At 40.5% G+C, this 15,273-nt stretch overlaps 1 protein-coding gene across 12 annotated transcripts in view; it reads left to right on the forward strand.

The window, feature by feature from the left end:
* Positions 1-14,390, forward strand: part of kiaa1109 (KIAA1109 ortholog) — a 55,704-nt gene extending 41,314 nt beyond the window's left edge. For all 12 annotated transcript variants that reach the window (XM_047154266.2, XM_047154268.2, XM_047154269.2 and 9 more), the window contains 9 exons: positions 943-1,100; positions 2,599-2,785; positions 6,141-6,358; positions 6,600-6,869; positions 7,998-8,201; positions 10,692-10,886; positions 11,005-11,139; positions 11,304-11,475; positions 13,169-14,390. In XM_047154266.2, coding sequence (XP_047010222.2) covers positions 943-1,100; positions 2,599-2,785; positions 6,141-6,358; positions 6,600-6,869; positions 7,998-8,201; positions 10,692-10,886; positions 11,005-11,139; positions 11,304-11,475; positions 13,169-13,388 — 1,759 coding nt within the window. In that variant the 3' untranslated portion in view covers positions 13,389-14,390. The remainder of the gene's footprint in view (positions 1-942; positions 1,101-2,598; positions 2,786-6,140; positions 6,359-6,599; positions 6,870-7,997; positions 8,202-10,691; positions 10,887-11,004; positions 11,140-11,303; positions 11,476-13,168) is intronic.
* The last annotated feature ends 883 nt before the right edge of the window (positions 14,391-15,273 follow it).

Genomic DNA, 15,273 nt, shown 5'->3' on the forward strand with positions numbered 1-15,273 from the left:
TCAGCAATCTCCTTAGTTGTTTTCTTTGCTTGATGCAGGCCAATAATTTGCCCCTTTCTGAAACATAGTAACTTCTTTTCCACGACCACGGGATATGTCTTCTGATATGGTTGTTCAAGAGATGAGAAGCAGCACGCTGCATCAGTTAGGGTTAAAAGAATTGTTGCTAGCTGAAACATATTAAGCACGGCAAAAATGATCCAATCATAGGCTCTTAAGTATTTGCTTATTTAAATCCAAACAGCAGCATTTTGTTGGCCAGACAGTGTACATTAATACACACAATGTTTTGCCACATAATAAAATATGAATAAGGCATAAGTAAGGAATAATACACTGTGATGCACTATGTGATGTATTTTATTCCTCTTATACCACAGCAATTTGCCAATGCTGACAATTTTTATTTATTAATGAACTATGTTGTACGCTTTATCCATTTATAGTTTTTTGAAATATCCAGGAAGCAAGTTCTTGTTAACACATTCATTATAACCGCTGTAAACCAGAATTTCTCTTTCTTCTATCTTTTAAAGTTAATAACCCCAAAAAAGCAATCTCAAAGCCCACCATCCTAAAGACGTCCGGTGTCAGAAAACATAAAGAAATAGCATTACCTTGTACTGTTACAATGTGCTGATGCTTGTGATAATTCATTTATTTAGTATTTTTGGAAAAAGTTTCAGCACATCAACGATTACGAATGTCTTTAAATCCGTTGGTCAGTGTCTGCTATAGCAGTCCCTGCTACCATAGAAATGAGAATACACACACTCGCACACATGCACGCACACACGCACGCACACACACACACACACACACACACACACACACACACACACACACACACACACACACACACACACACACACACACACCCACCCACCCACCCCAAATACATTATACATTGAACTGAATTCAACTTTGTGTGTGTGAGTGTAGCTGGACAACGAGTGGTTTGAAGAGTCAGGGGCGTCTGTCGGTGGGCAGTAATAGAGATCGGGAGATCAGCATGGCTGTGGGATTGGGACGCTCCAAACTGGACTCTAAAGGAGGAGTGGTGGGAGGAAACATAGACGTCAACACACTTGAGATGGTTTGTAAGTACCCACCTCAAACACTTCAGAAGGCTGAAGTCTTCATGATCTTCCTGGGAATATTGATAAATCAACTTTTGATTATTTCTGGATAGTCTTGTACGATATGGTGATCTAATCATCAGTGCAATTTCTCCTCCTTTAAACAGTTAACATGAAAGTGACATTTTGACTAAAGTTTTTCCTTTAGCTTTGCATTTACTGTTAGCTTGTTTAAAATGGCATGCTAAGTGTGTTCCACAGTCGTTTACAGTGCTCAGCATAAATGAGTACACCCCAACAGATGTCTCTCTTTAGAATTAATACTTTCTATGGGATCCTATACAATAAAATATTCCAGCAACTCTGGTTTATTTTTTGCACATGAGATTTGTCAAAAAAAAAAAAAACCTGTGAATTTTTCTTTTTAACAAAGTGATTTATGACCACGGTGCAAAAATGAGGATACCTTAATGAAGCTTTTAGAAATGAAACTTGCTAAAATGCTAATTAACTGGAATTCAACAACATTCTGGTCTAATCAGTCATCACACAGGTAGCTACTATATAATTGAATTAAGAGTGGTATTTAAACTATAAAATCTCCTCCCACTCAATGCTGACAATTCTGGCACCACGTGGAAGAGAAATATGTCACGAGTCTTGAGAGAGAAAGTAATTTCTTTACACAAAAAAGGTCAGGGCTACAAGAAAATTACTAAAGCATTGCTAATTAGTCAGAACACAGTAGCGAAAGTTATGAAAAAAATAATTCAAAAAGAATAGACTCGTGGCATTCTGAGACATCCAGGCCGTCCACGGAAGCAAACACCTTGAGATGAGAGTTTTGTCCTAAGAAGAGTTGAGGAATATCACCATGCAAGTTCATCACAGATAGCTAAAGCTGTAGAAAGCCAAAATGGGCTGACTGTTTCACGTGACACGATACGACGTATGCTGTCTGCAAAGACAGGTCGAGCATCATTCACCATCCAGCATCCAGGCTCTGAAAGAGCTCGTTCTCCGAGAATGGAGAAAGATAAACGTGGTAGTATGTCACCAATTTGGTCACTCCATGTCCAGAAGAGTTGGTGCCGTTCTTAAAAATCATGGAGGCCATACAAAATAATAGATTTGGTAGAATTTGTTGTAGGGTGTACTCAATTTTGCAACCCCTCATTCGAATAAAATTTATTATTTTCTTATCGTAATGATGTTGGCGACCAACCGTTTATGTTCTTAATAAAAACAAATGTTTAATAAAACTCAGTTTTGTCAAAATTCAGCTAATTGTTCTGGTGTTCACTGAGGTATAGATAGAAATCTTAATTTTCAAAGGGGGGTGTACTCATTTATGCGGAGTACTGTATACAGGAACCATCTCAGCACCACTCTGTCAGTTTTTTAAACAGTTTTGGACAGTTAAATCCTTAATCTGTATTTGTTGAATAGTTGAACAGTCATACTGTACTAAGTTTGGTAACTTTTTTTTTGTGTTTGTTTGTTTGTTAACTTCTCGTAGCACACATTTCGGAACACCCCAACCAGCAGCCAAGCCATAAGATTCAGATCACCATGGGCTCAACAGAGGCTCGGCTTGACTACATGGGCTCTAGTATCCTGATGGGGATCTTCAGTAATGCTGACCTGCAGCTGCAGGATGAGTGGAAGGTGAACCTTTGCACTGAGGCTAACCTATCAGAGAAAAGGTAAGCTCCTCCTAACTGGGCAGAGTCAAATAAAAAATCAAGGGATTGGACTCAACTCCACAAGCTGGCTCCAATCTCGATAGGCATGGTGTTAAGTTGGTGATAAGTTGTAGAGTGTCTATCTCAGTAGTTGTCAAAGGTAAACCGACTGTCCTATCACAGAAGAGAATATAGGTATCACCAAAATGTTAGCCCAATGAATTACTTAAGAATTTATCAACACAATATTTTACTACATTGCATATTACATTACAAACTACATTACTATGGGATGAACTGCACACTGATAAGAAAATTAATCACTGGTCACAAAATAATAGTGAATTGGTCTACTCTGTGATCTCTAAATAGAACTATGACCTTTGACAGAGTAAACTGGAAATGTCAACACTGCAAAGATTTGGCTTTGGAGAATTGTTTACTAATTGGGTCAAGATTTTGTACACTGCTTCTTCAGCCACGTTTATCATTAATGGACAAACCTCACAGTTTCACATTGCACAGGGGGACTAGGCAAGGATGCCCACTCTGTCCTTCTATAGACACCATTTTCATTGAACCTTTAGCTGCAGCCATCTGTCAGAACATCTACACAGAAGGTATTAAAACTCCTAAAACACATCATTAGATCAGCCTCTATGCAGATGATATACTGTTATTTCGACAAAATCCTCACTCATCACTAAAAGATACACTTCAGCTTATTGAATCATTTTCTAATACCTTTGACTACTCTATTAACTGGAACAAATCTTCCATCCTTCCACCACATTATAATAGCTGGAATGTGGCAGCCCATAAACCACCTATCCCATTATGTACAGATCAAATCACGTATTTAGGCATCAGTGTTTCCTGCAGACTATCAGAGCTGTTCATCATTTATTATTTGGAGTAGTGGAGTGAAATCGAGTCTGATCATCGCTGGATGAACTTACCACGAACCATTTTGGGCAGAATTGCCACTGTTTATATGACGATACTTCCTAAAATAAATTTTCTGTTTTCAATTATTCCTCCCCAACCCACCCTCACCTTGTTAAAATCTTTAGATTCAAATATCTCCAAATTCTACTGGAAAAACAAAACACCACAAATTAAACTTGCCACACTAGTGATGCCAAAAACATGAGGAGGGTTGGAAGCTCCAATTTTTACCACTATTATCTATCAAATCAGCTTCAATACATATAGAAATGGATCCACCCTAATCAATCAGATAATATGGTGGTTCTCAAATAGGGGGGCGCAAATTGTTTTCAAGAAAAAAAAAAAACACAGACTGAGCATTATTTGGCAACTCGGTGTATTTTATTGCTTTTCAAATAGAATGTGCATAAATGAAAAACCCCGCATTCCCTCTCCCTCTGTATTTTCTTTTTGCTGGGGAGAGGTGGAGCTTAGCCTGCCTTTTATCTAGTTGTCAGTGCGGATCAGTACTGCCAACAAAGACACTTTTCAGACTCCTTCAGCGACTTTGTTTTTGCAAAAAAAAAAAATTGCCCAACAACAAATCTAGTGACTTTTTGGACAAACCTTAGCAAACAAATATCACCAGTACTGTCCTGCAAGCACGAGGTCTGTCTTTCCCGCTGCACTCACACCTCTCTGCATCTGCTCTGTTCAGTGAGAGGCTGAGAGCCGGAGATTTAACAATGTCGTGGATAACGAGACGCACCCTTCATCCCAATTTACATCATTCATATGTGAATGTTTTTAGAATACAAGGAGAATGGAATGCATCATGTTTTACATGCAGAATAGTCCACGTTATTACAGCCTAGTTCTCTTGTTCAGAGTAGTTATAGTGTTCAGAAACATCTTATATCATTCATGTTCCATACCTGTCCCTTATATAGTTGTATAAATGTCATAAGTTTTTTTTAATCATAAAAGTTATGAAAAATGCACAAAAAAATCTATCTATTTATTAAAAACAGATTATAGATTAGGTTATATAAAGGTAGATTTTGTATAGAATAGAAAATCATTATACCTGGTCTCCTCCAATATGGGGGGATGGGGGTGCCTGAGGTTTATAACCTCTGAGATAACACATGGTTAGATATAGAACAAACAGTTTGCAAAGACATTCAGATTTCAGATATACCATTTCTTAGCCAAACTATCACACACCATCATTGTTTCAAAACAGTAACAATAGCTGACTCTGACAGCCTGCTAGACATTCCATATAATCTCGAACACTACTATTGCACCATCTAATCTTTCCCAGCTGGAATATTCCTTATTTTCTAAGTAACAAGAAACCACTTAACTTCCCACAGAAGGTGTGAAAAAGGCATCACACATCTTAAATATATTTTCCACAATAATATTCTGGTTTCATTCTCCTACTTGGTCCAAAGGTACAGTATTTAGAGTAAACAATTTCTGGAATATCTACATCAACCATTCATACAAAATAAAACGTTATGGCCACCAACCTCTTCCTCAATCAGTTTCAGATTTAATTAACATTTTATCTTCAGGAAAAACTCCTTTCCAAAATATATAGAATAATATCACAGTCCGAAGAAACACTCTAAACCATCAATAAAATGGGAACTAGACCTACTCATAACTGCTGATGTTGGATTGTGGAACCAATTTTGCAAAAACATCTACTTCATGTCCAAAAATACCAATCTACAACTCTTACAGTATAAGATCATTCATAGAATTCACTAGACTGGCAATTTTTTTTTTTTTTTTTTTTTATGGGATTCTCATCAGAAATCTGCTCACACTGCGAACAAAACAACCTGGATAGCTACATCTCATTATCCCTCACACTGTGCTTGTTAGGAGATGTATCAACAATTAACCTGAACAAAACAAACAGTAGATTACTCCTCATGGCTCTAACTAGTGCAAAGAAAACTATCCTCATGAACTGGAAATCAAGGAACACGTATTGCACAAAAAAATTTACTTACAGATTGCATCTCTATGGAGAGCCACCTCAGTCTGAAACACTGCAATAGAACCCCACCTTATTTGGTCATCTTTCATTGATTTTCTACAAACTTGATTTCATTAATTGGTTGTTTTTGGAAAGGAGGGCTGCTTTTAAGGTTGTGGGGTTATTTATTTATTTATTTATTTATTTATTTATATTAATATACACCTTCTCGTCTTGCTTCTAGTGTATGGTCATTGTCTTTTTCTGCCTGTGGTTCCATCATTTGTGTATTTTCAAACACACACAAATGCACACATACATACATACATACATACATACATACATACATACATACATACACATTCATTTATACAAAACATTTACTGGTGTTGTGAGGGCGAAGTATGATCCGTGTGTGTGTGTGTGTGTGTGTGTGTGTGGCCCCTGCAGTGAGATCTTTGTGCATGGAGACCTGCAGTGGGATATCTTCCAGGTGATTATCTCTCGATCCACTACTCCTGATCTGATCAAGATCGGCATGAAGCTGCAGGAGTTTTTCACTCAGCAGTTTGACACAAGCAAGCGTGCCCTGTCCACCTGGGGTCCAGGGCCCTACCTGCCCCCCAAAACACCAGTGGCAAATGTGGATAAAGGAGCTGCTGAACTCTGTGAGTATGTGCAGGCATGCAGTTCCTGTACTCTGACTTGTGTGTAAAAATTCTCTTTTACTTATGCAGTGTGGTTGCCATTAGCTTGTCTGCTTTCAGAATGTGTAAGCTTCTGGTTTATTTATGCTGTCCAGGGTGTGGACAGCCTGACTTGAAATTGTCAAATGAAACCACAGCATTACTGGCAGCTTTAGATGCTTTTAAGGACTGATGTGATTATCTCTCTTCAACTCATTTGTAGACATGGATGCAGCTCATCATCGGCACTGGCCTGCTGTGCTGAAAATGGTGGCCGGCTGTCACATCTCGCTCTTCCAGATGCCACTCCCTGAGGATGCTGTGCAGCTTGGGGGCTCAATGAGTCTCCATGGCAACCACATGACCCTGGCATGTTTCCATGGGCCCAATTTCCGCTCCAAATCATGGGTTCTGTTCCACCTTGAGGAGCCCAACATTGCCTTCTGGACTGAAGCGCAGAAGATTTGGGAGGATGGTACTGAAGCTTGCATAGGTGACACTAGGCTAAACTAATATAACACAATAATACACCATCTCTCTCTCTCTCTCTCTCTCTCTCTCTCTCTCTCTCTCTCTCTCTCTCTCTGTGTCTGTCTCTCTCTCTGTCTGTCTGCCTGTCTGTCTGTCAGGCTCTCTTTCTCTCTCTCTCTGTCTGTCAGGCTCTCTCTCTCTCTCTCTCTCTCTCTCTCTCTCTCTCTCTCTCTCTCTGTCGGTCTCTTTCTCTCTCTCTGTCTGTCTGTCTGTCTCTCTCTCTCTCTCTCTCTCTGTGTGTCTGTCTCTCTGTCTGTCTGCCTGTCTGTCTGTCAGGCTCTCTTTCTCTCTCTCTCTGTCTGTCAGGCTCTCTCTCTCTCTCTCTCTCTCTCTCTGTCAGGCTCTCTTTCTCTCTCTCTCTGTCTGTCAGGCTCTCTCTCTCTCTCTCTCTCTCTCTCTCTCTCTCTCTCTCTCTCTCTCTCTCTCTCTCTGTCGGTCTCTTTCTCTCTCTCTGTCTGTCTCTCTCTCTCTCTCTCTCTCTGTGTGTCTGTCTCTCTGTCTGTCTGCCTGTCTGTCTGTCAGGCTCTCTTTCTCTCTCTCTCTGTCTGTCAGGCTCTCTCTCTCTCTCTCTCTCTCTCTCTCTCTCTCTCTCTCTCTCTCTCTCTCTCTCTCTCTCTCTCTGTCGGTCTCTTTCTCTCTCTCTGTCTGTCTGTCTCTCTCTCTCTCTCTCTCTCTCTCTCTCTCTCTCTCTCTCTCTCTCTCTCTCTCTCTGTGTGTCTGTCTCTCTCTCTGTCTGTCTGCCTGTCTGTCTGTCAGGCTCTCTTTCTCTCTCTCTCTGTCTGTCAGGCTCTCTCTCTCTCTCTCTCTCTCTCTCTCTGTCGGTCTCTTTCTCTCTGTCTGTCTGTCTGTCTCTCTCTCTCTCTCTCTCTCTCTCTCTCTCTCTCTCTCTCTCTCTCTCTCTCTCTCTCTGTGTGTCTGTCTCTCTGTCTGTCTGCCTGTCTGTCTGTCAGGCTCTCTTTCTCTCTCTCTCTCTGTCTGTCAGGCTCTCTCTCTCTCTCTCTCTCTCTCTCTCTCTCTCTCTCTCTCATATACACATACACACACACACACTCAATCTCTCTCTCTTTCTCTCACTCTTGTTCACACCCAGGCTCCAGTGAGGACTCCACCTATATTGTGCAGACTCTAGACTTTCACCTTGGACACAACACGATGGTGACCAAGCCATGTGGTGCACTAGAGAGTCCCATGGCAACCATCACTAAGGTAACCCGTCGTCGCCATGAGAACCCCCCTCATGGAGTGGCCACGGTCAAGGAATGGTTCAACTACGTCACAGCCATGAGGAACGAAGGTAAAAAACCTTACCTATATTTTATGACCTTTTTGGAAAAAGTGGCCTGACTAAACCGGCAGTGTAGTTGAAAATCTAAACCAGTTTTGGGTATTTTATAGGCTGTTGTTTCAGATTGCTTGTATTAGTTTTATTCATATCTTGAAATATGAACTTTGAACTTCAGAAACCACTGTTTCAACAGCTAGTAAGTCTGTATACTTTCTCCAGAATGCTTTGTGTAAGTGAGTGCATCTATCAGTCAGTAAGAAGCAGTTGGGGAACTACATTGTCCATCTTAAGGGTGTTGGCAGGTGTAATTCTATGACGCTCCACTATACACATTTATGCAGGTATCCAATCAGCCAATCATGTGGCAGCAGCACAATCACGCAGATACATGTCAAGAGCTTCAGTTAATGTTCACATCAAATCTTAGAATGAAGAAAGTCTGATCTCTGTGACTTTAATCATGGTATGGTTGGTATCAGAAGGACTGGTTTGGGCATTTCAGAAACTGCTGATCTCCTGCTGATAAACTGCTGAATTTCACACACAACATCCGTTGAGTGAGTTCTGTGGGTGGAAACGCCTTGTTGATAAGAGAAGTCAGAGGAAAATGGAGGTCAGAGGAAATGCCACATGATTGGCTGATTTCCATGAACACCTGTACAGCTGCGCATTCTTGCAGTTATCTAATCAGCCAATCATGGATGGTGTGTGTATGTATAAAATGGATGGTGTATATATAAAGTGGATGGTGTGTGTATGTTTGTATCTTTCTTTTCCCCACTAAATGATATATATACACACATTATCTCACAAAAGCGAGTACACCAGTCACATTTTTGTAAATATTTGATTATATCTTTTCATGTGACAACACTGAAGAAATGACACTTTGCTACAATGTAAAGTAGTGAGTGTACAGATTGTGTAACAGTGTAAATTTGCTGTCCCCTCAAAATAACTCAACACACAGCCATTAATGTCTAAACCGCTGGCAACAAAAGTGAGTACACCCCTAAGTGAAAATGTCCAAATTGGGCCCAAAGTGTCAATATTTTGTGTGGCCACCATTAGTTTCCAGCACTGCCTTAACCCTCTTGGGCATGGAGTTCACCAGAGCTTCACAGGTTGCCACTGGAGTCCTCTTCCACTCCTCCATGATGACATCACGGAGCTGGTGGATGTTAGAGGCCTTGTACTCCTCCACCTTCCGTTTGAGGATGCCCCACAGATGCTCAATAGGGTTTAGGTCTGGAGACATGCTTGGCCAGTCCATCACCTTCACCCTCAGCTTCTTTAGCAAGGCAGTGGTCGTCTTGGAGGTGTGTTTGGGGTCGTTATCATGCTGGAATACTGCCCTGCGGCCCAGTCTCCGAAGGGAGGGATCATGCTCTGCTTCAGTATGTCACAGTACATGTTGGCATTCATGGTTCCCTCAATGAACTGTAGCTCCCCAGTGCCGGCAGCACTCATGCAGCCCCAGACCATGACACTCCCACCACCATGCTCGACTGTAGGCAAGACACACTTGTCTTTGTAATCCTCACCTGGTTGCCGTCACACACGCTTGACACCATCTGAACCAAATAAGTTTATCTTGGTCTCATCAGACCACAGGACATGGTTCCAGTAATCCATGTCCTTAGTCTGCTTGTCTTCAGCAAACTGTTTGCGGGCTTTCTTGTGCATCATCTTTAGAAGAGGCTTCCTTCTGGGACGACAGCCATGCAGACCAATTTGATGCAGTGTGTGGCGTATGGTCTGAGCACTGACAGGCTGACCCCCCACCCCTTCAACCTCTGCAGCAATGCTGGCAGCACTCATACGTCTATTTCCCAAAGACAACCTCTGGATATGATGCTGAGCAGGTGCACTCAGCTTCTTTGGTCGACCATGGCGAGTCCTGTTCTGAGTGGAACCTGTCCTGTTAAACCGCTATATGGTCTTGGCCACTGTGATGCAGCTCAGTGTCAGGGTCTTGGCAATATTCTTATAGCCTAGGCCATCTTTATGTAGAGCAACAATTCTTTTTTTCAGATCCTCAGAGAGTTCTTTGCCATGAGGTGCCATGTTGAACTTCCAGTGACCAGTATGAGGGAGTGTGAGAGCGATGACGCCAAATTTAACACACCTGCTCCCCATTCACACCTGAAACCTTGTAACACTAACAAGTCACATGACACCGGGGAGGGAAAATGGCTAATTGGGCCCAATTGGGACATTTTCACTTAGGGGTGTACTCACTTTTGTTGCCAGCGGTTTAGACATTAATGGCTGTGTGTTGAGTTATTTTGAGGGGACAGCAAATTTACACTGTTACATAATCTGTACACTCACTACTTTACATTGTAGCAAAGTGTCATTTCTTCAGTGTTGTTACATGAAAACATATAATCAAATATTTTCAAAAATGTGAGGGGTGTACTCACTTTTGTGAGATACTGTGTATATATAATATATCCCCCTCTCCTGTTTCTCTCACTCTGTGTCTCCCTCTCACAGAGCTGAATCTGTTGCGGAATGTGGACGCAAATAACTCGGACAGCGGAGCTGCTGCTAAAAGTGCCAGTCTTCTGAGTGGATTTCGTGGATCATCTAGCTACAACCATGAGACTGAGACTATATTTGCTTTACCCAGGATGCAGCTTGACTTCAAATCTATCCACGTGCAGGACCCGGAGGAGCCATCGCTCAGCGGTATAGCCACTGCTCAAAGCCTACTGACAATTCACACACTCAACCACAAGATTGTTCCTCGTAAATGATGACATAGTGTTTAACTGATTGTATCTAAAGTGTGTGTGCGTGTGTGTAGACCCTAGCAGCAAGCCCAAAGTGGAGTGCAGTGTGGTGACTGAATTCACCGATCACATCTGTGTTACCATGGATGCTGAGCTCATCATGTTCCTGCATGATCTGGTTTCTGCATACTTAAAGGAGAAAGAAAAAGGTGATGCATGTCAATTTAAATCTATCAAATGCTAAAGGATACGAAGAGTCTACAATTTTACTGTAGTATTTCAATACATTCTGCTATAATGAATATAGCCTCTATGCCGATCTCTTAAGGAAATGTTAGGTTTGTATGTGACTGTGTGTGTGTGTGCGCCACAGCCCTGTTTGCCCCACGCATGTCTGCATTACGACCGGGTCAGAAGAGCCCCACAGCGCTGCAGGAGGGCAGCTCAGCCGAGAAAGAGAAGCCTAAAGAAGATGGAGTGAACTACAACACTGTGGACTGGAGAGAGTTTCTGTGCAATACCTGGCACCTGGAGCCCACGCTGCGGTAACTGAACACTACTCACTCTTCCCTTTTCTGTCTGCACTTACACTACCGCTCAAAAGTTTGGGGACACTCGACTGAAATGTTTCTCATGATCTTAAAAATCTTTTGATCTGAAGGTGTATGATTAAACGTTTGAAATCAGTGTTGTAGACAAAAGTTTAATTGTGCCAACATATTTATTTTTTTCATTAGAAAACTAACATTTTATTTACAAAAAAATATTTTTTAAACGGATGACTTGGAGTGAAATATTCTGAAAAGCAGCCAATAAGTGTGCAGCGTAAGTGCGAACTCCTTTAATACTGTTTAAAAAACATCTCAGGGAGATTCCTCAAGAAATCGGTTGAGAAAATGTCAAGAATACATTTCTGGAAATTCTAGGCAAAAATTGGGTCTACTTTGAAGATGCTAAAATAGTCAATTATTTTGATTTATATTGGATTTTTTATCACAACATAATTCCCATAATTCCATTTGTGTTACTCCAGAGTTTTGATGACTTTATTATTATTCTGAAATGTGTAGAAAAAATCAAACTAAAGAATGAGTGTGTCTGAACCTTTGACTGGTAGTGTATATTAGCCAAGAGTAATAAAATCTAGACGACGTATTCAAGGACTCAACACTTTAGCAAACCTTCGTATCACAGTCCGTATTGCATTGTAACGATGGGCCTCTTTTGTCAATCTTTTAGTCAAGTTATGTGTAAATATTCGCACAGGCCAAATTACTAACTGTAAATATCCCCCAGGTTCCGTGTTCACGTGCATATTAATGTGTAGTAGTTAATGTGCTGACGTGCAGGGCTCTTCGTTTAGGACTGAATGCACTATAATGTATGCGGGAACAAGCCTGGTTTTGGGGCACAGCTCACTAGGGAGTATGTGGATCGTTGTAGGTTGACACATACATGATGGGCCACTTGTCTCTCTTTGAAATGTGTGAATCCAAGCAGAGACAAAAGGTTTTTGTTATCAATTCCTGCCATTTGCACCACCTCAGCTTATGGCTACGATATACACAGACCAGCTGTGCAGTGCTCGTTAGATATTTTGAACACCCTTTATTGCTTTCCATCATGGCACCCCAAAATATGTTCCAGGTCACATTCCCCTGGCTCTTAGGCTCTCTTTCTGTCTCTCATTTTGTCTCCTTCTGCGTCCCTTTGTCTCTCTTCCTGTCCTCTCTCTCTCTCTCTCTCTCTCTTACTCACTCATTCTTTTTTTTTTTTAATGTTCAGCTAAATCCAGTTAAAGCTTGAGAGATTTGTTGCACTGAATTGAATGACAAGAAAATGCATTTGAGTTGGCTTGCTGTCTTTATTTTTTCTTCTCATATTTTCTTTAATGCCATTAATATGAGAGAACAGGTTTTAAAAAAAAAAGAAGACATTTATGCACAGAGTTGAAATATCTAAGTGATTGAAACTTAACTGCGTGTTTTAAAATGCAACTCCTGTGCAAATGACGTGATTCAATGCCAATCAGTCAAGGTTTATAGTCTCACACATGAATTTACACACATTCAGGAGCACGTATAGGACACGAACGCTTTCTGAAATCATTTCACGAAAACCAGAATCATCTTGTGTAAAAGCCAGGCGTGATGTGAGGTATAAAGCAGTGAGTCCACTACTGCTGGTTTCCCATAAAGATGCTGAATAATGCTGCAGAGTCGTATGAACATTTTTCAGGTTGATTTCGTGGACAGGCCGGAAGATCGACCCGGTGGGAGTGGACTACGTCCTGCAGAAGCTCGGCTTCCATCACGCGAGAACTACAATTCCGAAGTGGCTTCAGAGAGGTGTGATGGACCCCCTGGATAAAGTTCTGTCTGTTCTCATTAAGAAACTGGGTAATGCACTGCAGGATGAGAAAGAGAAGAAAGGAGGACGGGACAAAGAGGAACATTAACAAACTTTCTCTGAAGGTTTCGCTCCCCTACTTTTCTCTCTCTCTCATTCATTCATTCATACACGCACACATTTAAATGTGAAAGCTCGATCATTACATGTCGGTAAGCTTCTCTGAAACACTGGATTTGTTAACACTACTGTACAGTCCGTTCTTATTCACGTGCACACTCGCTATACTCGGCAGTGTGACACAAGTGGTTCCTGTATCGTCTGTATATTTTCAATCCACTGTACCTTGCTGCTGAAAGCCAGATGAATTTTGGGTTTTTTTTCCTTACATGGATCATATGCACTTATACATTCTAGGTTTCATTAACACTTCCCTAACACGGTGAGAACCGCAAGTGTTTGATCTGTAGCTGTACAATATAAGCGTAAAAAGCAGTGCCCTGTAGTGTTCGTCTCACTCGAGCTTGTTTAAAAATTCCACTTGATTTTTATTCTTTTTTTTTTTTTTTTTTTTTTTTTTAATATTTATATATCATTTTAAAAGTCAGAGGACATGTGCCAAGTGTTCTTCTTTTGCAATTTTTACTGCCTGTCACATTTTGTGAGAGCCAAGAGATAGCATGTGTCCTTAAGCACATGGGTTTGTTTAAAAGTGACCAAAAGTTCCAATGCCTGATCTACATTGGGCTCAAATCAATTACAACAGATCAGACGTGGAGCTGAATTTCAAAATGTGAATCTTTCTAATACTTTATATATATATATATATATATATATATATATATATATATATATATATATATATATATATATATATATATATATATATATATATATATATATACTATTAATATAAATATGTATATTATTATATAATGGTTTGTATTGATGTACACAGCTGAATATTTTAATATCTTTTAAGGTGCAATTCATGACTCACGTTAGGCCTGTGTGAATTTTTAATGTATAGCTGTGCAATAGACTACTGTATATACACAGACGTGACTGTGTTCAGTGTCATTTAACGGAATAAAAATTGTGACCAATTGCACATCTGTCTCATTGGAATTTCAGCTTGGTGTGGAATGAGTACAGGTTTTTCACCGAGACTGGCATTGACACTGAGATTGGGTGGGATGTGTATAATGCTGTCTACATTTTTAAAGGATGACTTGTTTTTTTTTTTTTTTTGGCCATTAGATTTCAATCAAGGGAATCAAAGAATTGTCACGTAGCAATAACACTTTTGCACAGGACTGCATGATCCCACCATGTAACTGCATTTTGCTGTGAATTTCAAGACATTTACAGATGGATCTGGATTCAGAACAGTATTCTCATATTATGCGAGGTGTTCATTTAGAATGAGTTACCATCCTATATACAATTTCCTATCATTTTCTGAACATCAAGCTGCATTTTCAATTCATAGAATGTATATAAATATACGTACTCTCCATGGCCACTTTAATAGGAACACCTCTACCCTTGCTGATTCAGGAAATTATCCAATCAGCCAATCATGTGGCAGCAGCATAATGCATAAAATCATGCAGATACAGGGCAAGAGCGTCAATTGATGATGTCAAACAGAAAGACTAAATCTGATCTCAATGACCGGGATGCTAGGTTATCTTGTTTCACTCTGTACGATTCCTAAACCCTGGGTTAACATTCATATTTGCGTATTTGTCAACAACCACGATTGGATAAATATAGCACGTGACCGGTTTTAGTAGCTGTAACATTCTAACACTGCATCCTCTCACACTGTGCACATTTGGCACCGCACTGTTTCAGAGCAGGGGAAAAAAGTAAAAAGCAGCGCTACGCCATTCTAAATTACAAGCGTGAAACTTTTCTCTACCTGGGGTTAAAACCTAGGTTTAAGCACAGTGTGAAGCTCTTTTGGAAACCGCAGACTTCCTGGGATT

The sequence above is a fragment of the Ictalurus punctatus genome, chromosome 3 (genome assembly GCF_001660625.3).
Source record: "Ictalurus punctatus breed USDA103 chromosome 3, Coco_2.0, whole genome shotgun sequence".
Classification (NCBI taxonomy): Eukaryota; Metazoa; Chordata; class Actinopteri; order Siluriformes; family Ictaluridae; genus Ictalurus; species Ictalurus punctatus.